The sequence below is a fragment of the Gymnodraco acuticeps genome, unplaced genomic scaffold, assembly GCF_902827175.1.
Source record: "Gymnodraco acuticeps unplaced genomic scaffold, fGymAcu1.1, whole genome shotgun sequence".
NCBI classification, from domain to species: Eukaryota; Metazoa; Chordata; class Actinopteri; order Perciformes; family Bathydraconidae; genus Gymnodraco; species Gymnodraco acuticeps.
This window is the reverse complement of record NW_022991045.1, coordinates 98,364-123,469: the sequence shown is the minus strand read 5'-3', so window position 1 is coordinate 123,469 and position 25,106 is coordinate 98,364. Positions and strand designations below refer to the sequence as shown.

The window sequence follows — 25,106 nt, the reverse complement described above, 5'->3', positions numbered from 1 at the left end:
GATATCATTTCTCCGTCATAATCGGTTGTTTCCGTGAACGGCCGACTGTTGAGTGACGGTAAATGCTGCGGCTGCAATGCATTGTGGGGCAGCATTTTCTCCTCTCCTTTCGGTTAGGGAGGTCCAGTGGTTCCTAAGCTAAAGGAGGTTATAAAGGAAGTTTGAAACCTCCTTTCCTTTCATGTAGAGAATTGGAACGGCTCTTATCATGGCTGCCACTGAGGGACTTCCGGGTCATTTCACTCCGTTAGGAAGGTTCCTAAGATAAATGGACTATTGGAATGCAGCCCTGCTCTCTAGGGACTGAAAAGAGGGTGAAAATGTTCTCATGAACTAAATTCTAGTTCCGGATTTTTTTGGTGTGAACGCGACATTTCTGAACTATATCGGAACTATACTGGGAAAAGTACTCCGGTGTGAAAGCGACTTATGTTGTAATATCTATTTTTCTCAGTTTTCTTGTGAACAAGATAAAACATGTCTTTGCTTTTTCTATCTGCACACAAAACAGATTAAATGAAAGAGAAGCAGAACATACAAAAGTGAAAGCAGCTTCTGCAGAAAGAGACTAACGTTAACAGAGATGAAAAGCTTAAAGTTAAATGCTCATAAATCCGTTTTTTGAGTCAGTCGCGTAAGATAACGATGTCTCTAAAGACCATTTAGAGCTGCATACATTGGTTTTCCATTTCACTCAAAGGATACAGAATATCAGATATATCAGGTGTAAGATATGTAAATACATAAGTTTATCATTTAATTAAATCATCCAATACCTTCAGTTAGTCATATCAAGATGCTCCATTGTAGGAGCACTTGATCAAAGATTATACCTACAAAAGGTAAAAAACATATATGCTCAGTATACATAGGACATTCAACATTTAAATATGATATAGTGCTATCTACGCATGCTTAGCAAAAGTAGTAAAAAGGTACGATTTGTATGTACTTTCTCGGTGGTATTTTCACAATGTTACTTCCTGCCACATTTCAGTTTCAGAGATAAATCGTAGAAAACATATTTTGAGTGGAGAAATTAAAGTAAAATCTGAACCCGGGAAACATATACACATTTCGATTAAAGGCACAGAGAAATAAAACACAACAGATCTTTGGTTAAAGCTTCTTCTTTGTTTCATTATTTCAACTTTAAGCTCATGGAAATGCCACATTTGGAAGATATATAGGTTGACAAATGATTAAGACTTTAGAATAAATTATAATGTTTCTCTGATGTAAAACACTTGAAACAACTAACTAACTAATTAACGTAATTAAAAACACACCAGTTTTGGCTCTGACTTTGCACTCTAAAGACACCTTCATAGTGTATAACTTTTAAAGGTACAGGTACATAAGGAGGGCTGATGGAAAGCAGACATCTCACACGTCTAACATTATAAACAGATGATTCCCAACAACACTGAGACTGAGGAGGACAATAAACGGATCTGAGTTTGTGGATGCCAGGTTGGAAGAAATAGGTTGACAAATGATCAAGAATTTAGAATAAATTCGAATTTTTCTCTGTTGTAAAACACTTGAAACAACTAACTAATTAACGTCGTTAAAAACCTCCACGTTTTGGCTCTGACTTTGCACACCTTCCCTCGTAGATAAGAGCTGCAGAACAGACCTGACAGTCATCGATGGCCTCAGGGAGCGGATCCAGCGCTGACAGAGGCCTTCTGTTCGGAAAGGTCTCCCTCCGCTCGGATAGTGAGGACACGGATCAGCGCCAGAGCAGCTGGCCGAGGAGAAGCAGGGTTTGTGGGAAATCTGGCAGGGAGACACGGAGGAGACATAGTGGGTAATTGGAGCACAGCAACATCCGCCATTTTGGCTCGTTACCTAAATAACAGCTTTGATTGAGGTGAATAGGCCCATAAAGGGTTGTGGTGGAGCCGATAAGCCGCAGTGTGGTTTTGGCTGCTGTGTTTCCAGTTGGCATTTGGAGGGCTTCTGGCTTCCTGCAGCTGGTCCTGGATCTGCAGAGCGGCACCTGGGGATCCAGATGTCTCGGGGGTTGAATCTATGGAGGCATCTCTCGACTGGCATTAGCGCCTCGGTGACATTCATCCTTCAGGCTGGCAGCGTGGAGACGGCTTCCTGTCGGCCCACATATCACTCTGCAACTTCCTTCTGTCTGGGAGGGAGAGAAAAGCAGAGTGTGTGCAGAAAACTAGAACTGATGGAGAACTTTATAAAACAGAAAATCCTAACGTAACGACCATAGGTTCTAGATGTGAGCAGCAAAAACACATTTTCCTAGAAGACCAATATTGATCTTAATAAAACACAACAGATCTTTTGTTAAAGCGTGTGGTTCCCTTACTTCAACTTCATGCTCATGAAAACACCACATTTGGAAGAAATAGGTTGACAAATGATCAAGGATTTAGTTTCTCTGTTGTAAAACATTTGAAACAACTAATTAACGTAATTAAAAACTTGTAGAGTTACACAAACAGAAAATCCTAATCTAATGAGCGTAGGTTCTTGATACGAGCAGCAAAACACATTTTCCTAGAAGGAAAATATGTATCTTAAAGCACGGCAGCAAGGGCGTTTTTAGCGAGATTAGAGCAGCTTTGAAAATCCTCTCTCATGTGGTTGCTTTGAATATGAAGTAATTTGAATGTGGACTGAAGCTGCATTAAGGAATGTTTGCTTCAAAACATACACAGAGAAAAATATACTTAAAGGGATGCTCTGATGCATCTGTGGATGAAGGAATCTATTTAAAGTCTGAACGTAACAACAGATAAATCCACAGTGCTTCACCTCGCCCTCAGGTGGGAATCAATGTAAGGTTAGCTTTACCTACGTGATGCTGTGATGCACTAACTTTACCCCCCACTGCCCAAAGGTCTCACTGCATGACAGGCGTTGGTAATCACTGTTATTTTCCTCCTGCAAAAAAAACAAAACACTTCATGACAGCTCATAAATTGTTCAGTAGTCTTCAGTCTTCCCTGAGGTTGTTTAGTCAACATCTCCTTCCATCAATTCTCAGATCTCACACAAACACAACGCAGCAGCATGCATTCATCACCGGGGTTTCTCCCTAAAAGCATTTTTCAGAGCGTGGGGTCTCATCCCAGACTCCATAACTTCTTCTGATTACCCCCACGGAGAATGACAGAGTAGTTTTTGCCTGCGTTAACCACCGGCACTGGATTTTTGAGGCATTTGTGTAGATCAGAGATGGGAAGAAGTGGAGTACAAATACTTTGTTACTGTACTTTACTTTGACTTCTTACATTTTGAACTCAAATACCTGTACTTTCTACTTCTCACATGTTGAACACAAATACCTGTACTTTCTACTTCTTACATGTTGAACTCAAATACCTGTACTTTCTACTTCTTACATGTTGAACACAAATACCTGTACTTTCTACTTCTCACATGTTGAACACAAATACCTGTACTTTCTACTTCTTACATGTTGAACTCAAATACCTGTACTTTCTACTTCTTACATGTTGAACACAAATACCTGTACTTTCTACTTCTTACATGTTGAACTCAAATACCTGTACTTTCTACTTCTTACATGTTGAACACAAATACCTGTACTTTCTACTTCTTACATGTTGAACTCAAATACCTGTACTTTCTACTTCTTACATGTTGAACTCAAATACCTGTACTTTCTACTTCTTACATGTTGAACTCAAATACCTGTACTTTCTACTTCTCTCATTTTCCAAACAGCTGGTTCCTTTAGCTTGAATGTGTGTTTGATGCGTGATCATTATTCTTTAGAGTCATTGCGTGCCTATTGATTTGAACACGATCCGTGTATCCATCATTTCCTGGTCTTCTCTAAAGAAGAGGGACCAATGGAAACGTTGTCATGTTGCCGTTGTTCAGCATGGAAACATTCATTAGCTAACAATGACATTATTGTTCTATTAATATAAAGGGAGGTCAGGCACTCTTTAAAACAGCTGCTAGTTATGGGTACTTTTTACTGAAGTACATTTCAAAGCCTCTTTACTTTCACTTGAGTAAAGAAGTTTAGTCAGTACTTCTACTTTTACCAGAGTATTTTTAAACACGAGTATCTGTACTTCTACTTGAGTAAAGGATGTGTGTACTTTTGCCATCTCTACTGTACTGGTGCTCAGAGAGGCGCCTATAGGCCGGACTAAAGCACGGTGATCCATGAGAGTGAGAGAAGTTGTGGTCTCGAGAGGAAACAGAGGTGTTTAATGGGATGTTCACGCTCTGTTACTTGCCTGACAGCAACTATCTCCCTCACTCACCTTGTTTGCCACTCAATGGCCTCTGTATACAGCCTGCTAATTAGCCGAGCCCCTGAATGCATCATGAGCAGAATGGTCATAGGCACAGAGGAGCCTGGCTCATATTTGGGCAAAACTATTAATAGCAAACACATTTTATATTCAAATCACATCACATGGGTATCAGTCAGACAGGCATTTAGAAAATGGCCGTGGTAGGAGAGCTTTAATACACTAGATTCGTCTGGTTAATTTGTACATTTTTCAGCAAATTGTCATTTACTAAAGATTATATCGAGACTCTATAGCAATACTTTAAGATATGGTTCTCACCTTCTTGTATACAATGTAGACACATACACTAGTGACACTACAGCTTCGTGTTGCTGGCATGAACAGTCAGGGAACACCGAACTCACGAAGATGCATCCTGTACTGAACATGAATGTCTGCATATCAAATTGTTTACAATCCATCCTGATAGTTGCTGAGATTTACAGTCTTCCTTGCTGTTGCCATTTCACTGAAACCTCCCACATACATAAACATAAGCAGACGGTGTCCGTATCATCCCGAGACTCACATCTCAGGACACTTTGACTCAGTGTCTCCGACAGGCACGAGCCCTGCTCTCCTGACCTTTAGCTGTGACCTTTAGCACTCCCTAAATGCCACTTTGGGAAAAGTCATTTATTGTCCTCAGCCTCGCTGTCAAAGAGGAATGTCACATAGTTCATGTTTCTGCAAAGTGCTGAAGGAAGCAGCAGAACTGGAGTGTGTGAGTGTGAGTGTGGGAAATGTACATTATGTACGAGGATGATGCATCCATCAAAGTTTAGTGTTGTGAGGAGAACCAATATTGAGAGAGAAATGCAGCTGCTCACACCACTTATCCTTAAACCAACAATGTACAGACTCACACATAAATAAACCCCCTCAATCATCACCTGTGTGTGAGGCACTGCCTGTGATTTCTATTTCCCTTTTGGCTGTTTTTGTAGAATTTCTGCGAGTCAACCTCAATAAAAACGTAGTGACAAGGTGCCTAATCGTGACCATGCATCTAAGAGTAAAGGAGACACGAAACAAGTGGACATATCTCGTTCACAAAGCGAGTGAATCTGGGGTTGTCTTTGAGCACCATAACCCTAATAGTTAATACTTTACCAACCAAAACAGGAAATACGTACATACACACATGCACATACACCCACTGTCCTCTAGGGTTAGAGGAAAGTACATCATAGCATAAGATCGCAATATGTTGGGTGGCAAGAATCAAACTTTAAAATAGACATTTATAAAGTTGCAAATACAATTTTTGGTAACAATCATTATTTAAGTGATTAGAGGGTGCTTAGATTTTGAAAAACGAGGTCAGCAGGATTGGCAGGAAGTTGGTCAAAAGTTAAATAAATCAGACATTCACTTTCAATAGTTATCCTTATAATCTTTACCATATTAGATAACAGACGATGACAAATGGCGTACTTTGCATTAGAGAAAAAGCTAATAAATCAAAAGACACCGTATCGCAAAAAGTGTAAAATTGCAAGAAGATTGCATCGTGATAACATCATATTAAAGATCGTCTAGCAGTGCTTTTCTTGGATAGTGAGGATGAACTCAAAGAAGAGGGATTGATTTTCTGCACTGGGCTGGATCAGCTTCTCCCCCTCATCACCGCCCACTGACAAAACACCGGGGTGATTAATAATAACACCTCATTTACCCTCCGCACACAGATGGGACGTCAGGTTGAAGGTTGATGGAGAACAGCAGCGTGTTTAGTGCTACAGCCCGTCATACAGATGAGCGTTTGGACTCCAGGCTCCACCTTTACCCCGCCGCCTGACGCGATCTGTACCCTTCAGGTATCCTTCCACTGCTGCTGGAGCCATTTGTCACTGTAGGCCTGAAGACTCCTTTAAACCCCGTGCAAAGGGAGTCTTTAGCTCTGGTTTCGGGTGATTTATGTGCTCACGGTGCGGTGGTTTTTCAGTGCTTTACTCGAGGAACAAAGTCTCCAAAGATGTCAGAGAAAGCAGACAGGAGAGAGGATCTTTTCACTTCCATCACGTCATTCATTAGAGCTGTGCAAATGACAATTAATCCCTATAACTCACACTCTGACAAGTCATTTGTGTACGAAGCAGTCTTTAATTTATGCACAGTAACACAAGCAAACATGTAAAAATAGTTAGTTGCAACTGAACCATTGAATAACCTCATATTCGGTTAAACAGAAACTTGATGAATGAGTTTCATCTTACAGTAAATGGGTAGCACTCTAAGTTGGGAGAGTAGTATTTGCTACGCTCCGTCTGTACAGTAAATGCTATGAACATCCTCTCACACATTACATTTTTAACTCAGAAGCCAAAGGAAAAGCGAACACTATCAAAATTCAAAAACATTGTTTCTTTTTTTTTACAAAAAATATAAAAAAGTACGGTGAGCTTGAGGCTGATATGATAACTCCTGATTTATTTTGTCAGAATGCACATAAGCTTTTTCTTTTAAAAGGACATTTTATTCTTTACTTGAGACATTGAGTAATTGTATTAAAAAAACTACAGACATAGACTTCAAACTTAACATCCTGTACAAAACATATGCACCTTAAAAAGCTTAAAAGGCTAAATAAACGGAATGATCAAATACTGCGAGCCGCTAGAGCCTGAAACAGAAAGCAAAATGGACAAACTCGACGACAGACTTCAAATATCTACATCCTGATTTTAGGACTTTTGGGTTGTTGCAGCAGGACATCGTAAAAGCCATCAGACATCTCCACAGTCTTTGTTGTTATGACTTCCAAAACCAGCTAAGAAACTGCTTGCAAGTCGTTTAACCGAGGAATGCAATCAACCATGCAAAAACAAAACAGAAAAAACACGTCAGATGAAGTCATGCAAAAGCAGTTTGTGGTTATTTCCCATCGTTACAAATACAGGTCTGTTTGAGAGGCGTCACAGGAAAGTTAAAAGGGGATCCCATTCCCCGAAGTCTCTTTGCTCGTATTCTTCCCTTTTTCTTGGAAATCCAGTTTCTCAGCGAGAGTCAAGGCAAGATTTGTCCCAAAAAAATGTAGATTTCCGAGTGTACCTGAGAGGAAGTGGGATTTCCCTCTGTGGCAACACTGTGTGTCTGTTTTCATTATACAGCTGCCGTAGAGTCTGAGAGTGGGAATGTCCCGCACATGGTGTCACAAATCTCAATACAAAGCACAAAAAACTAAAATGGAGGACAGGGGGAGAGTCTGAAGGGCCGAATCCGGCTTAATAATCATCGTAGGTGTTAAGGTCGGTGAAGTATGCGTTGGTATAGGTCTTCCCGGCAAGCTGAGGGTTAAAGTACTTATTTCTTTCCTCCAGAATCAGATTGTTTTTGTTGAAGGCCTGTGGATGGAAAGGAAAAAGGGAGTCAGTCTGGACTAATGCGACACATGCATCAAGTGATTATTCAGCCTAGATGGCAAGGTAAAAGCAAATCCATCTTTCTTAACAAAAAAAGGAGCAACACAAATCAATGGGAGGCCGCTCAGTGAATGAAACATACATTCTCACAGAGCGAGGTCAAAGCATTGGCAAACAGGCTGGATAAATGATAAGCCATCACAAGGCTAAGTTATTTTGATGTGCGTCCGTATGTCCACCTCTGTCATCTCTAATACCTCCGCAGATTCATGGCCCCTCTGCATTGTGGGTCCTCTGGGACTATTTAAGCTATACAAATCGATCAAGAGTCTACTTCCTGTTAAACAATAAGGAAGAGCCATGGAGGCGTCTTCTCTGTCCCTGCGTGGCATAGGAACCATGTAACGAGCTTCTGATGAGTTTCTCAATACAACACCAGCAATTTGGCAAATGGATGTGTTTTCGTCTGCAGTGTGTTGCTGTCCCTCGGGGCAGAGTAATTGAACGCTTGATGATTGCTGCATTTGCCGTTGATGAATGTTTCCGACTGACACTGATAGGGAACGAGATGCTGGACAACAAACTCGTATATTTGCGTTTTTTTCATAATGTGATTTGCACCCAAAGGGGATGCAATGACGTGTCTCTGCAGCACGCCCCACGGCGGCTTTTAAACAGCTGCGCTACGACGCTTGTTAGCATCATCTACGTTTTAATTACCTGAAGAATGATTACATTTGAGTTGTTGTGCGGTGAACAAAATGTGCTTAAGCTGGTAGAGAGGTAACAGAGGAGCATAATCAAACTGCATCACAATGGATTTTCTTTCTCAAGTAAAAACAAGGACGAAACAAGAAGGACAAACATGGAAAAACATGCAAATGGCGGCACTTTTGAGAAATAAGGGAGGGGGATACACTGCCTTCTCACAAGCCGGGAGGGAGGAGGGTGATGGGAAGATGAAGGGGAGCAGAGAAAGAGAGTCTGTACTCCAACCTGCCACACACAGGAAGTGGAAGGGCGGGGCACGGTGGGGAAGAGGAAGTAGTAGTGGTTGGGGTCAAAGAGTTGTTGTGGGGAGGGGGAGTCAAGAGGCGATATGTTGTAGAGGTTAGTAGAACATCTCCAGGCCACGCATGGACACCCCCATGTTAGCAGAGAGAGGCTGGTGCATGGCGGGGTCGTCCAAGGGCAAGAGAACCGACACATCTGGCTGCAGAGGAGAGGAATGGGCAAGAGTCATCCTCAAAGAAACCCTAAAGGCCATATTCTGAGTTACAGGAAGCCTGGACATACAAACTTCAGTTTAAGAGTGTAATCATAAACTAGACTGCTGGAGATACTCCAGTTGGCCCAGAAACCAGCATAATAATTCTGACTCATCAACATCAGGATTTGAGCCAAAAACTCTCCGATATGGCATCAGGTGTTCATCAACCCTCCCTGTGAACGCTCTAGATACTAAATTCACTTCATATCCAAACTGTCAGTGAGCAAAGATTGGAGAATGTGCTTTCAGTGTTCATTTGTCATGCCTTTCCTTTTGTATCTTCACACGGTCCGTCTATATTCATATCCGCCTCTATCTGCAATACGGCTAACTGGATTACGCTTTGTGCGTCTGACTTTAATTGCATGACAGATGAACGCTCCGCGCACCTTTATTCTGACTGAAATGAAATTACATTCGGGACGTTTGCTCCGAGCCAAATGATCTGTTCTCACTCTGTGGCAGTTTCACAACACACGTTCATATCTGAGGAGTAGTTTTTATAAACAGAGATCCAGGTACTTCGTTTGTAATATATGTGATATTAAAGACTTCCTTTGACAGCGTATCAAACACAGGTGAGAGGAAACCCTGCATAAGAAATGTCAGATGTGTCAGCGTTACAGTAAAGTCTAATATTTATAATAATACCAAGCTGTTCATTAAACTCCTGAACAGTGATTGTCCAACAAGAGCCGTAACAATGGCCTGAAGCATGCAGGGTCTGTCAAGCTTTTAATTTCTCTACATTTTGAAGTTGTGCAAATGGCGCTTTAGAAAGAAAGTGATACTCCGATTTGAAAAAGTCATGCCTAGCTTCAACCTGCAGTACAAAGACAAAGCTATTTCTTTAGACTACATGTCGTCCTCTTTGACGTTTGCCTGGGACATGCAGCTTTATCAGTGTACATATGTTTTAAAACCACTTATATGAAAAGTTAGCCGGAGGAAGGACCAACACTTAAAGCTAACAATCATTTGATTAGCTACAAAATTGGCAACCCGGTATCACGGCAAGACGTGAACATGTGACGATTTACCATGCTGGGAGACGTGAAGATGTCACGGTTTCGTCCCCTTCAAACGTGACAGCTACACGGTATTGTTAACCCATGTTAACCAGTGGAGAAATAACCGGAAATACCAAGCAAATGCTACCCCGACGTAATGATTTATTTTGTAATAGTCACACTCCATTACAGCGATTTTCTTGTTGCCCCAGCTGGTCGACACCTCTTTGAGCATAAACAAAGGCTACATTAATGCATTAAATCGATGTTAATCCATGCGTGTGGATGTGGAATTAACGGACGTGACGTTGTGCAATTGAGTTGCCAAGCAACAGCTTCGGTTCATGTTAATTTACAAACTATTCAACTACAACCGTAGTTATATTTAAAAACATGTTAGAAGGCCTCACGAAATACTTTAATGCACATTCAAATGTAAATGTGAAGGAATGTGTGTATAACAAAATACATCGGTCATTAAACGAAACCGGAAACAGACGTAGGCAAGATCCTCAGCTCGATGATTGGATGGTTATCCGCAATGCATGCTGGGATTTGGTGTTTATGTGATGTGAAATCTGAAAACGTTTTTTAAAAATACAATAATACTTTATTCCGAGTGTGCTTGCTTTACTCTTTGAAAGTCATCACATAACGGCATTGTAATACACGGTTCGGCTGCATTAAATATTACATATCTGCCGTAGTTCTCTATTTATAGAGCCCTGCTGAGAAGACTTCTGGACAAACAGGAGAACTGCCGCCAAAACTGAATACGTGACGTGGATCATAAATATATAAGCAATTAAACAACATCTTACATTTCTTTTCACACAATACGTCTCCTTGCAGTATCAACACTAATTCGGCTGACTTCTATATTTGATCCAATTGGTAGATAGGCTGTATTTAAACCATAACCGTGCAGAGCTGATAGAAAGGGACACCTGGTGGTCAAAGCACGTTATTGAATTTCATTATTTTATTATTAGATATTAATAGGAGGATGTGCAAAACAGACAAACTAATAAGGCTTAATTTAAACATTAAAGAGTACTTTAGGTTAAGGTCTTATTTTGAATAAGAAAAAAGCTTTAAGAAGAATATGGAGGGATGAAACCCTCTTGAAACCGCAGGTCCTTCCTTCCTGCAGCGGTCAGACTTTACAACCAGCACTGCCCCTAGTAGACCCTCCTACACACACCACAACACAGACTATAACACCCCTTGCTGCTAAATACAAACCAACTTTGTGCAATATGTGCAATATATATATGCCATTAATAACTGTGTAATTCATACCTGGCCACTAAATCAATATATATGCCGTTTTGTTTTTGATCTGTATTTTTGAAAATTATGTAACTTTTTATCTTTTTTTTAGCATATTGTTTATTATATTATAACTTAGTACTTTTTTAGCATATTGTTTATTTTATTCTAACGTAGTACTTTTTTAACGCATGTAAGATATGCAACACTAAGCTGTCTGTGGCTCTTTCCTGCTGTAACGCTGCACATTTCCCCTCTGTGGAACTAATAAAGGTATTCTGATTCTTTAATGGTCACACATGCAGAGCACACAGCACACACAGTGACATTTGTATCTACAGATAAATATTAAGCCTGACAAAGTACTTAACGTCTAATATATTGCTTTCCTGCAATGTTAACTATGTTTAAGCACTTATTTGTTTATTATATGTTTATTATTAAACTGATATTATACATATGTATTATACTCTTATAAGATGTATGTAGATAGTATAAGAAATGTGCAGAATGACAGTTTCATGGTGGAGTATACACACATATTGATAGATGTCTTGTAATGCACTGTTGAGGAACCTGCGACCCAAGTTTTTCATTCATTGCATAACTACACAGTAGTTGTGTATAATATGATGTCAATAAACCTTAGCTTATAAAATCTTGAAAGGGATGTTCAAACTAGTCATTATATACAGTCTTTAATGAACTATTAGTAGAGAATAACGAGTAATGAATATACTTTATAGAGATCCTATTAATATCTAATAATAAAATAATACAATTCAATAACGTGCTTTGACCACCAGGTGTCCCTTTCTATCAGCTCTGCACGGTTATGGTTTAAATACAGCCTATCTACCAATTGGATCAAATATAAAAGTCAGCCGAATTAGTGTTGATACTGCAAGGAGACGTATTGTGTGAAAAGAAATGTAAGATATAATTGCTTATATATTTATGATCCACGTCACATCTTCAGTTTTGGCGGCAGTTCTCCTGTTTGTCCAGAAGTCTTCTCATCAGGGCTCTATAAATAGAGAACTACGGCAGATATGTAATATTTAATGCAGCCGAACCGTGTATTACAATGCCGTTATGTGATGACTTTCAAAGAGTAAAGCAAGAGCACTCGGAATAAAGTATTATTGTATTTTTAAAAAACGTTTTCAGATTTCACATCACATAAACACCAAATCCCAGCATGCATTGCGGATAACCATCCAATCATCGAGCTGAGGATCTTGCCTACGTCTGTTTCCGGTTTCGTTTAATGACCGATGTATTTTGTTATACACACATTCCTTCACATTTACATTTGAATGTGCATTAAAGTATTTTGTGAGGCCTTCTAACATGTTTTTAAATATAACTACGGTTGTAGTTGAATAGTTTGTAAATTAACATGAACCGAAGCTGTTGCTTGGCAACTCAATCGCACAACGTCACGTCCGTTAATTCCACATCCACACGCATGGATTAACATTGATTTAATGCATTAATGTAGCCTTTGTTTCTGCTCAAAGAGGTGTCGACCAGCTGGGGCAACAAGAAAATCGCTGTAATCGAGTGTGACTATTAAAAAATAAATCATTACGTCGGGGTAGCATTTGCTTGGTATTTCCGGTTATTTCTCCACTGGTTAACATGGGTTAACAATACCGTGTAGCTGTCACGTTTGAAGGGGACGAAACCGTGACATCTTGACGTCTCCCAGCATGGTAAATCGTCACATGTTCACGTCTTGCCGTGATACCGGGTTGAAAATTGGGAGAGTGCTGGTTCATCAGTTACATATTCCGCAAACACAATTGAACCTAGCACTATGTAAGGGCGAAGTCAACTAGTCATACGGTTTTATAGAGCTTGATAACATAGGAAAGACCCCTAGCTAGAAATTAAGAAATTGCTTTTGTCAACATTAAGCAGGTGTTGCAAAAATAACTAAAGCTTATCGAGCTCTTAGCTACTTTTATTTTGTTTCTTTTTCTGCTATTTAAAAACCTAGAAAAGTTGCACATCCAATAGCTTTTAATCAGCAGAGTCTTGAAGTGGCCTGCTAGTGCCAAAACTATCTCACAAATGTGTTTTGAAAGAACATTTTTGAGGCACATATTTGACTGGTTTGAAATCATGCTAGCAGATTCGTTACTTGTGAATTTTCAGATTTCAAGTAAGAAATCCCAGTGTGATTGAATTGCTCTTTAATACAAAGCACTGTATTCCTTGAAAGAAGGCCAGCTGGAGATAGAGAGGCTGTGGGACAAGCACTAATCAGCAGCTCAGTGTGGCACTAAAGCCCGATGCATCTGAGGATGAGAGGCTGTTTGTAGCCTGAGAGGATCTGGATCTCTGCCAACGTGACCGTCTGCAATTACAGATGCAACCCGGACTCAGAGAAGCAAAGGAAATGTGCAGATTCAAGAGATCCGATTACCTACCCACACACCTATCAGTAATTGCATTAGTGTGTTATGAGAAAGCAGTGTATGACCACTGACACAGAACAAAGTCACACACTGAGACACACACGGAGAAAAGCTGCCTATCAGTCGGAGGCATGCAGTCAGGAGTGTGTTAGACGGAAGAAGAGGCTGCTACACCTGAGAGAGAGAGTGTGTGTGTGTGTGTTGTGCCACATGTATTGTTGACATTTATGTTTAGTGTTTGTTTTGTTCTGTTATAACTCCTTGTGCGGAATGCTTTGGCATTTTAAAATGTGGTCCAATAAAGCCCCTTTGTATTGTATTGTATTATTGTGTGTGACATTAAAGGTCCCCTATTATGCAAATTCCACTTCTTCATGTCTCTTCTACATCAACATGTGTCCCCTCTTCTTCATGTCTCTTCTACATCAACATGTGTCCCCTCTTCTCCATGTCTCTTCTACATCAACATGTGTCCCCTCTTCTCCATGTCTCTTCTACATCAACATGTGTCCCCTCTTCTTCATGTCTCTTCTACATCAACATATGTCCCCTCTTCTTCATGTCTCTTCTACATCAACATGTGTCCCCTCTTCTCCATCAACATGTGTCCCCTCTTCTTCAAGTCTCTTCTACATCAACATGTGTCCCCTCTTCTCCATGTCTCTTCTACATCAACATGTGTCCCCTCTTCTTCATGTCTCTTCTACATACACATGTGTCCCCTCTTCTTCATGTCTCTTCTACATCAACATGTGTCCCCTCTTCTTCAAGTCTCTTCTACATCAACATGTGTCCCCTCTTCTCCATGTCTCTTCTACATCAACATGTGTCCCCTCTTCTCCATGTCTCTTCTACATCAACATGTGTCCCCTCTTCTTCATGTCTCTTCCACATCAACATGTGTCCCCTCTTCTTCATGTCTCTTCTACATCAACATGTGTCCCCTCTTCTTCATGTCTCTTCTACATCAACATGTGTCCCCTCTTCTCCATGTCTCTTCTACATCAACATGTGTCCCCTCTTCTTCATGTCTCTTCTACATCAACATGTGTCCCCTCTTCTTCATGTCTCTTCTACATCAACATGTGTCCCCTCTTCTTCATGTCTCTTCTACATCAACATGTGTCCCCTCTTCTTCATGTCTCTTCTACATCAACATGTGTCCCCTCTCCTTCATGTCTCTTCTACATCAACATGTGTCCTCTCTTCTTCATGTCTCTTCTACATCAACATGTGTCCCCTCTTCTTCACGTCTCTTCTACATCAACATGTGTCCCCTCTTCTTCATGTCTCTTCTACATCAACATGTGTCCCCTCTTTTCATGTCTCTTCTACATCAACATGTGTCCCCTCTTCTTCATGTCTCTTCTACATCAACATGTGTCCCCTCTTCTTCATGTCTCTTCTACATCAACATGTGTCCCCTCTTCTTCATGTCTCTTCTACATCAACATGTGTCCCCTCTTCTTCATGTCTCTTCTACATCAACACGTGTCCCCTCTTCTTCATGTCTCTTCTACATCAACACGTGTCCCCTCTTCTTCATGTCTCTTCTACATCAACACGTGTCCCCTCTTCTTCATGTCTCTTCTACATCAACACGTGTCCCCTCTTCTCCATGTCTCTTCTACATCAACACGTGTCCCCTCTTCTTCAAGTCTCTTCTACATCAACACGTGTCCCCTCTTCTTCAAGTCTCTTCTACATCAACATGTGTCCCCTCTTCTTCATGTCTCTTCTACATCAACATGTGTCCCCTCTTCTTCATGTCTCTTCTACATCAACATGTGTCCCCTCTTCTTCATGTCTCTTCTACATCAACATGTGTCCCCTCTTCTTCATGTCTCTTCTACATCAACATGTGTCCCCTCTTCTTCATGTCTCTTCTACATCAACATGTGTCCCCTCTTCTTCATGTCTCTTCTACATCAACATGTGTCCCCTCTTCTTCAAGTCTCTTCTACATCAACATGTGTCCCCTCTTCTTCAAGTCTCTTCTACATCAACATGTGTCCCCTCTTCTTCAAGTCTCTTCTACATCAACATGTGTCCCCTCTTCTCCATGTCTCTTCTACATCAACATGTGTCCCCTCTTCTTCATGTCTCTTCTACATCAACATGTGTCCCCTCTTCTCCATGTCTCTTCTACATCAACATGTGTCCCCTCTTCTTCACGTCTCTTCTACATCAACATGTGTCCCCTCTTCTTCATGTCTCTTCTACATCAACATGTGTCCCCTCTTCTTCATGTCTCTTCTACATCAACATGTGTCCCCTCTTCTTCAAGTCTCTTCTACATCAACATGTGTCCCCTCTTCTTCATGTCTCTTCTACATCAACATGTGTCCCTTCTTCTTCACGTCTCTTCTACATCAACATGTGTCCCGTCTTCTCCATGTCTCTTCTACATCAACATGTGTCCCCTCTTCTTCATGTCTCTTCTACATCAACATGTGTCCCCTCTTCTTCAAGTCTCTTCTACATCAACATGTGTCCCCTCTTCTCCATGTCTCTTCTACATCAACATGTGTCCCCCTCTTCTTCATGTCTCTTCTACATCAACATGTGTCCCCTCTTCTCCATGTCTCTTCTACATCAACATGTGTCCCCTCTTCTCCATGTCTCTTCTACATCAACATGTGTCCCCTCTTCTTCATGTCTCTTCTACATCAACATGTGTCCCCTCTTCCTCATGTCTCTTCTACATCAACATGTGTCCCCTCTTCTTCAAGTCTCTTCTACATCAACATGTGTCCCCTCTTCTCCATGTCTCTTCTACATCAACATGTGTCCCCTCTTCTTCATGTCTCTTCTACATCAACATGTGTCCCCTCTTCTTCATGTCTCTTCTACATCAACATGTGTCCCCTCTTCCTCATGTCTCTTCTACATCAACATGTGTCCCCTCTTCTTCATGTCTCTTCTACATCAACATGTGTCCCCTCTTCTTCATGTCTCTTCTTCATCAACATGTGTCCCCTCTTCCTCATGTCTCTTCTACATCAACATGTGTCCCCTCTTCTTCATGTCTCCTCTACATCAACATGTGTCCCCTCTTCTTCATGTCTCTTCTACATCAACATGTGTCCCCTCTTCCTCATGTCTCTTCTACATCAACATGTGTCCCCTCTTCTTCATGTCTCTTCTACATCAACATGTGTCCCCTCTTCTTCATGTCTCCTCTACATCAACATGTGTCCCCTCTTCTTCAGGTCTCTTCTACATCAACATGTGTCCCCTCTTCTTCATGTCTCTTCTACATCAACATGTGTCCCTTCTTCTTCACGTCTCTTCTACATCAACATGTGTCCCCTCTTCCTCATGTCTCTTCTACATCAACATGTGTCCCCTCTTCTTCATGTCTCTTCTACATCAACATGTGTCCCCTCTTCTTCATGTCTCTTCTACATCAACATGTGTCCCCTCTGTGGAAAGAGACTCTGAAAGTTTCAGGAACAAAGATTCTCTCTCTTTTTGATCCATTTCTATAAAAACCTGTCTGAAAATGAGCTGATCAGATTTTAGCCACTTTATGATGTCATAACGATGTTTTGGCTTGTGTAACCATTAGCCAATCAGCAACCAAGGTAACCCCCCCCCCCCCCCCCCCCCTTATCACCTGAATCTCCTCCTAGAGCACCATTGAGTTCTTTGTAACCAAATGTCTCTCAGAGGGGCGTGGGAAGGGGCTCCTTATTTTCATCTAAAGTAACAGACAGAGAATCAGCACTTTGGAAACAGGGCTGAAACAGAGGGGATTATGGGTAATGCTGCAATGATCTGTTTGGGTGTTTCAGCCAATCAGAGACAGGCTCTGGATATATCTGAGACCTATAATATATTGATGGAAAACAGTATAATAGGGGACCTTTAAGTGATTAAAGGAAGGAAGTGTTGTGGACGTCAGACCTTGATGGCTTCCACCGAGTCGTATTTGTCTAGTTTGTTGATGTGGTTGGTGATGCTGGTGTTGAGCGGAGCCGCTGAGATGGGGTGGATGACGGTGGCGTCGTGCGCCTGCTGGGTGTAGCGCTGACAGTAAGAGTAAACCAGTAAAGTGACCAGACATCCCAGTACGGAGCTGCTCAGCCCCACAGCGATCATGTGGAGGAGGTTGAAGTCTGCCAGGAGATAGGAGAGAAGGAGGAGAGGAGATATGTGTCAATGCACACAAGTGGAAGTGGTAATTGAAGCTGCAAAACATATGGTAATGATAGAATGTTCTGCAATAAAAAGACATGGGCTGAATCTAAATTTGTCCTCTGCTGTCAAATAAAAGTCACATCTTTTTACTCTTCAACAAAATCTAGTGATATTTGAATTCATCTGCATCACTATCATCAAAAGGAAAGTCTCTGGCCAGAGTCTCATCTTTTCCAAAATATTGGTCGTTTTATATAACAATTGATATGATGCATTGTGTTTCCTTACTGAACATCATGTTTCATTGATAAAGAGATAAATATTTCAACCCAAATATGAGTCATTTTACTCAACCGGCTTTTACTTGTGCTCAAACAAAGATATACAAGTGAACAACAGGTGGTTTTATTGCCCTGAGCATCGTCTGCAGACAGCTCCTCTCTCAGCCTCCAACAAGCTAAATAATGATGTAAGGAGCAGCCTGCGAGACAACACTCAGGGCATAAAAACTCCCTAAAGCCTCCTGTAGATTCTTCATATGTTGATTGTTGCTGCAGTGAGACACACTGTTGTGGTTTGACTATAACTGTGTTAATCTAACAACTGTTTTGACCATTCATAATGCTTCCAAGACTATTTGACTGTCTAGATTATGCTTTAATATTATCATTATATCTTAAATGACAATGATTTTGTTCAGATTAATTATTTCTGGGACAATATCGTCCAACAGAAGCAGTTATTGTGACAGTATATGCACAACAGCAACATAAGCAGACATGTTATCTGTGCTTCTCTCAAGATATTTTCTTATGGAGGAAACAAACTCAGCACATTTTATCCCGTGCAGCTCTGACTTTCTCTAGATTTGATTCGATCAACGTATCTCGGGTGTTTTCGCAGCTGGATTTATGCGCGCTAAGCAGGTTTGGAAAGCTGGAAATCTTATAGCCATAGTTATTGTAAGCTAGGCCAGGTGTTATCCTACACACACACACACACACACACACACACACACACACACACACACACACACACACACACACACACACACACACACACACACACACACACACACACACACACACCACACACACACACACACACACACACACACACACACACACCATGTATACATCACTTCAGGGGACATTACATTGACTTACATGCATTTCCTGGAGACTTATCCTAACCTTAACCAACACATGCCTAACCCTTACCCTTAACTTTACCCTAATCCTAAACCTAACCAAGTCTTCACCCTAAAATTAATGATTCCCCTCATGGGGACCTCCATTATGTCCCCATAAGGGAGGCGAGTCCCCACACGTGACTGTGTAAACAGATTTAGGTCCCCACAAGTATAGTAACACAAACACACCCACACACACCCACACCCACACCCACACCCACACACCACACACACCACACACACACACACACACACACACACACACACACACACACACACACACACACACACACACACACACACACACACACACACACACACACACACACACACACACACACAGAAATTACCTCCACAGCGCCTCTCCTCCTGACTGGAGCGTGCAATCGAGATTTCTGACGAAGGAGAATAGCAAAAGGCAGCAGAATTAGAGCCAAAAAACACAAACGTACAAGCGCACCCCTGTTAGCGTGACAAATGGTACCCTTGACGCAGAGTGTGGAGATGAAAGCTGCACCCAATATGGAACAGATTATCATAAAAAACTCCGCCAGCTAATCACGTCTGTGGCACCTGGAGTGGTTTATGAAAAGTATCGGCTTTCATTAAAGGAAATGAACTACAAGACGTTTTTAATGAACCTTAATGGACTACCATTCCCATTAAAGGGGATGGATGATAAGGTATAAAGGCAAATGGGTAATTCTATAAAGACCTTTGAAGGGTTTTCACGACTATTACATCCCTGCTAATTGATACAGAAAGGTTACGGAGTTATGACTCAATCAAATGTTTATTCTAATCCAACAATTCATGATTCCTGAAGTGTAAGAACGGCAGGGCACACAAAAAACGTGTTTAGAAATATATACAAACATTTAATAGCGGTTTTATTATTCGCAATCATGCAATGTTAATAAGCTAAGCATCCTTTGGTAAAAGTGTTAATGATCTGTGTGAAGACTGATCAATGCTCTAAAGGTGTCTCACATTACCGACTGTCAATAGTTTGAGCAGAAATCAATACTGATGACGTGTGTGTATGTTTTTAAAAGGACTTTCTGAACTTTAAGTCCTTCAGAAAGAGTTAATTTAAACAACTGTTCAACTGGCTATTCGCTACCCTCCCTGGACAGTGATTGCATTGTACTTTTATCATATTTTTCCATTAAAATCAGAGTGTAAATGCAGTTTTTTTAAACAAGACAACACCTGCTAGAAATATCATATATTTTCAAATGCAGATAAATGAATAGACCTTTCTGTAGAGTTTGAATAAAGTGTCAAATGCTTTACGACAGGGGTGTCAATCTCAAATTCATCACGGGCCACATTAGCATTATGGTTGCACTCAAAGGGCTGGTTGTAACTATATAAATATACATATATATAATATATACAAAATAATGTATTATATTACATTATTGCCTCTGAATTTGATTATTATCGGATAGGGTAATAACTTACTAATTAACTACGTCTGAAAGCAGAAGTCCAGGGCAAATAATTCTCTCTTCAGTGCGCATGTCACAGTGCGCAATGCATTGTGGGACATGTCGTCTGTAAAGTGGCATGTAACCGTATAATAACGTATTATATTCTATATATACAAGCGGCCGAGATGGGTTTTCTCCGCAGGGTGGCTGGCGTCTCCCTTAGGGATAAGGTGAGAAGTTCGGTCATCCGGGAGGGACTCGGAGTTGAGCCGCTCCTCCTTCGCGTCGAAAGGAGCCAGTTGAGGTGGTTCGGGCACCTAGTTAGGATGCCACCTGGGCGCCTCCCTAGGGAGGTGTTCCAGGCACGTCCAGCTGGGAAGAGACCAAGGGGTAGACCTAGGACCAGGTGGAGGGATTATATCTCTTCGCTGGCCTGGGAGCACCTTGGGATCCCCCAGTCAGAGCTGGTTGATGTCGCCAGGGAAAAGAAAGTTTGGGGCTCTCTGCTGGAACTGATACCCCCGCGACCCGACCACGGATAAGCGGGAGAAGATGGATGGATGGATGGATGGATGGATGGAAGCTCTTGCGGGCCACATCAAATGAAGTCGCGGGCCGGATTTGGCCCCCGGGCCTTGAGTTTGACACCCCTGCTTTACGATGATCAGCGAAGTTACTGTTTCTGTAATCTGGTGGCTTTGAGCAGAGCATATTATTTTGCACGTTAATAGGTCATTATCATTATTTTCTTAAATTAAAAGCAGACAGCTTGAAAGGTATAATTAAAGTCAGCAGGGGTGAAATCAATACAGTTGATCTCCTCCTATCTCTTCTTACCAGTTATATAACATTGTGATTGCATTGTTAGCAAACAACAGAGAAGCTGTGGGACGCTGTCCACACATTGTGAAGACGTGTGCATAATTAAGGGTTAATTTATTTAATTTATAACAAAGTTGCTTCAAAAATAATTAAGAAAAAACCCTGAATGACCAGGTGCAAAAAGCAGCACTCGGGAGCCATTTCCTTCATTTCTTCCAACATAAAAAACGGAAAACTGCTGGTGTAAGTGCTTTCTGCCTGGCCTGACAAGACTCCTTGACTCATAATGAAACTAATATAGCAGGGGGGATGTTGAAATGAGTAGGGAGATGGCCCTTAAGTGTCGCGCTGGGGTTCACGCCCTCGTGTAATCACCTGCCGCACTCAGAGTGCTTGAGCAAGACACTTATCCCGACCGTCCCCAGGAGAGCTGCCCTGTCGCTGAACCTGACCTGAGACCAGCGAGTCCCTCAGAGCCACCGCTAACGCATTTCATTATCTCAGGACTCTTGGAAAGGAGCTGAACTACCGCTGTGGGCATATGGTGGTGTTGGGAGGTGTGTGTGTGCTCAAAGTTGTGTTTTAGTCACGCACGAGTTCCCAAGATGTTCCTGAAGAAACATAAGCGGCTGTGTGAGTGTGTGTGTGTGTGTGTGTGTGTGTGTGTGCAGAGGTGGGAAGTAGTGGAGTACAAATACTTCATTACTGTACTTAAGTACATGTTTCTGGTATCAGTACTTTACTCCACTACTTATTTTTCTGACGACTTTTTACTTTGACTTCTCACATGTTGAACTCAAATACCTGTACTTTCTACTTCTTACATGTTGAACTCAAATACCTGTACTTTCTACTTCTTACATGTTGAACTCAAATACCTGTACTTTCTACTTCTTACATGTTGAACTCAAATACCTGTACTTTCTACTTCTTACATGTTGAACTCAAATACTTGTACTTTCTACTTATCACATTTTCCAAACAGCTGGTTCCTTTAGTCTGAATGTGTGTATTTTTAAACACCAGTATCTGTACTTCTACTTGAGTAAAGGATGTGTGTACTTTTGCCCTGTGTGTGCGTGTGTGTGTGTGTGTGTGTGTGTGTTCACCTGGTATAAAGTTAGAGTCGGGGGGGCAGGGCCGGGTCTCACTGTTGTTCCCTGAGCACTGGTTTCCGGTGGGGAACAGGATGTCGCAGTGACGGACCCTCGTCTGCGCCCCGTTGGTCTCACAGTGGGACCACTCGGACCACTTGGACCAGCTCTCTGCAAAACACAACGACAGTACGTTTAAAAAGTACTCAGATCCTCCAAAGTAGGAATAACAGAGCCTCAAGATACTAGACATGTCCAAGGCAATCTTCTTGAATATACTAAGACAATTTAATCAGATTGCTATGTCATGATGTAAAGTTCATAGTGTCTACAAATACTCCATATGACACACGCTGTACAATTCAAAGTTCAACTGGCCTTTCCAGCACTTTAAGGACCCGATAATGCGTTTACCACTGATATTTATTTATTTCCCCCGTCCCTTCTACATAGATATATTAAAGATGGCTTTAGCAACACTTTAGCAACACTGCAGTAAAAAGTACACTACCTCAAAATCGTACTTCGTGTGTGTGTGTGTGTGTGTGCCCTCAGCTGCATTTCAGTCATGCATGAGTTTCATTCGAGTGGCCCAGAGAGAGAGACTAAAGAAAATAAGCAATGAACCTGTGATGGATGGGTGGAAAAGTCAGGGCCCTGGGCTGCTTATCACTGAGGTGTGTGTGTGTGTGTGTGTGTGTGTGTGTGTGTGTACCTGGACAGGACTGTGTGTGGCACAGAGCCTCCTCAGTGTGCAGGCCCAGGCAGATGTCCCCTCCGTACTCAGGGAGGGGGTTGCTGCAGGTTCGAGTCCTCATGTAGTGCCCTCCCCCACACGTCACCGAGCACTTTGACCACGAAGACCAGCACGACCAACTGCCGTCCACTAAAAAACAATCAATTACATTTTTATATAAACATTGTCGCTGATGGTCGATAAATCAAATGCCTCCTATATGAAATGACTAATGGAAAGAAAACATATTCTGTAAATCGATGGAGGGAATAATCACTGAAGTATAACAGTTCTCCCTTTTTCTAAAACGTTTGTGTTTCCTACGATTTATGTTCCAGGTCATTTGAAAACACAATTTCCTCTGAACGTCGAGTGATTGGAAGTCATTTCCAAAGCATGACGCAGAAGTGTGAAGCAATTTGAGTGTTTTGAAGTGATAGGAAGTGCTTCATCCAGCTGTTACAACAAACGCTGACCCCCCCTCGAACTCAGCGCTCTCTCCTCTGATTAATAAAGATAAATGAAGCGTCCTCTGCTCGTGTGGTGCCAAGTGAACCTGACCTGAGACCAGCGAGTCCCTCAGAGCCACGTGTGGTGCCAAGTGAACCTGACCTGAGACCAGCGAGTCCCTCAGAGCCACGTGTGGTGCCAAGTGAACCTGACCTGAGACCAGCGAGTCCCTCAGAGCCACGTGTGGTGCCAAGTGAACCTGACCTGAGACCAGCGAGTCCCTCAGAGCCACGTGTGGTGCCAAGTGAACCTGACCTGAGACCAGCGAGTCCCTCAGAGCCACGTGTGGTGCCAAGTGACCTGACCTGAGACCAGCGAGTCCCTCAGAGCCACGTGTGGTGCCAAGTGAACCTGACCTGAGACCAGCGAGTCCCTCAGAGCCACGTGTGGTGCCAAGTGAACCTGACCTGAGACCAGCGAGTCCCTCAGAGCCACGTGTGGTGCCAAAGTGAACCTGACCTGAGACCAGCGAGTCCCTCAGAGCCACGTGTGGTGCCAAGTGAACCTGACCTGAGACCAGCGAGTCCCTCAGAGCCACGTGTGGTGCCAAGTGAACCTGACCTGAGACCAGCGAGTCCCTCAGAGCCACGTGTGGTGCCAAGTGAACCTGACCTGAGACCAGCGAGTCCCTCAGAGCCACGTGTGGTGCCAAGTGAACCTGACCTGAGACCAGCGAGTCCCTCAGAGCCACGTGTGGTGCCAAGTGAACCTGACCTGAGACCAGCGAGTCCCTCAGAGCCACGTGTGGTGCCAAGTGAACCTGACCTGAGACCAGCGAGTCCCTCAGAGCCACGTGTGGTGCCAAGTGAACCTGACCTGAGACCAGCGAGTCCCTCAGAGCCACGTGTGGTGCCAAGTGAACCTGACCTGAGACCAGCGAGTCCCTCAGAGCCACGTGTGGTGCCAAGTGAACCTGACCTGAGACCAGCGAGTCCCTCAGAGCCACGTGTGGTGCCAAGTGAACCTGACCTGAGACCAGCGAGTCCCTCAGAGCCACGTGTGGTGCCAAGTGAACCTGACCTGAGACCAGCGAGTCCCTCAGAGCCACGTGTGGTGCCAAGTGAACCTGACCTGAGACCAGCGAGTCCCTCAGAGCCACGTGTGGTGCCAAGTGAACCTGACCTGAGACCAGCGAGTCCCTCAGAGCCACGTGTGGTGCCAAGTGAACCTGACCTGAGACCCATCGAGTCCCCAGAGCCACGTGTGGTGCCAAGTGAACCTGACCTGAGACCAGCGAGTCCCTCAGAGCCACGTGGGTTGCCAAGTGAACCTGACCTGAGACCAGCGAGTCCCTCAGAGCCACGTGTGGTGCCAAGTGAACCTGACCTAGACCAGCGAGTCCTCAGAAAAGCCACGTGTGGTGCCAAGTGAACCTGACCTGAGACAGCGAGTCCCTCAGAGCCACGTTTGGTGCCAAGTGAACCTGACCTGAGACCAGCGGTCCCTCAGAGCCACGTGTGGTGCCAAGTGAACCTGACCTGAGACCAGCGAGTCCCTCAAGCCACGTGTGGTGCCAAGTG

At 42.7% G+C, this 25,106-nt stretch overlaps 1 protein-coding gene across 3 annotated transcripts in view; it reads right to left on the bottom strand.

Moving 5' to 3' along the window:
• Positions 1-6,396: 6,396 nt before the first annotated feature.
• The window catches only part of sema5a (sema domain, seven thrombospondin repeats (type 1 and type 1-like), transmembrane domain (TM) and short cytoplasmic domain, (semaphorin) 5A), a gene marked incomplete at its 5' end in the record, with an annotated part of 116,376 nt that continues 97,666 nt past the window's right edge, over positions 6,397-25,106 (bottom strand). Inside the window, 6 exon segments of one of the 3 annotated variants that reach the window (XM_034236539.1) lie at positions 6,397-7,657; positions 8,672-8,888; positions 17,563-17,774; positions 19,339-19,383; positions 22,356-22,511; positions 23,056-23,226. In XM_034236539.1, the coding sequence (XP_034092430.1) occupies positions 8,787-8,888; positions 17,563-17,774; positions 19,339-19,383; positions 22,356-22,511; positions 23,056-23,226 (686 nt within the window). 3 annotated transcript variants of the gene reach the window in all.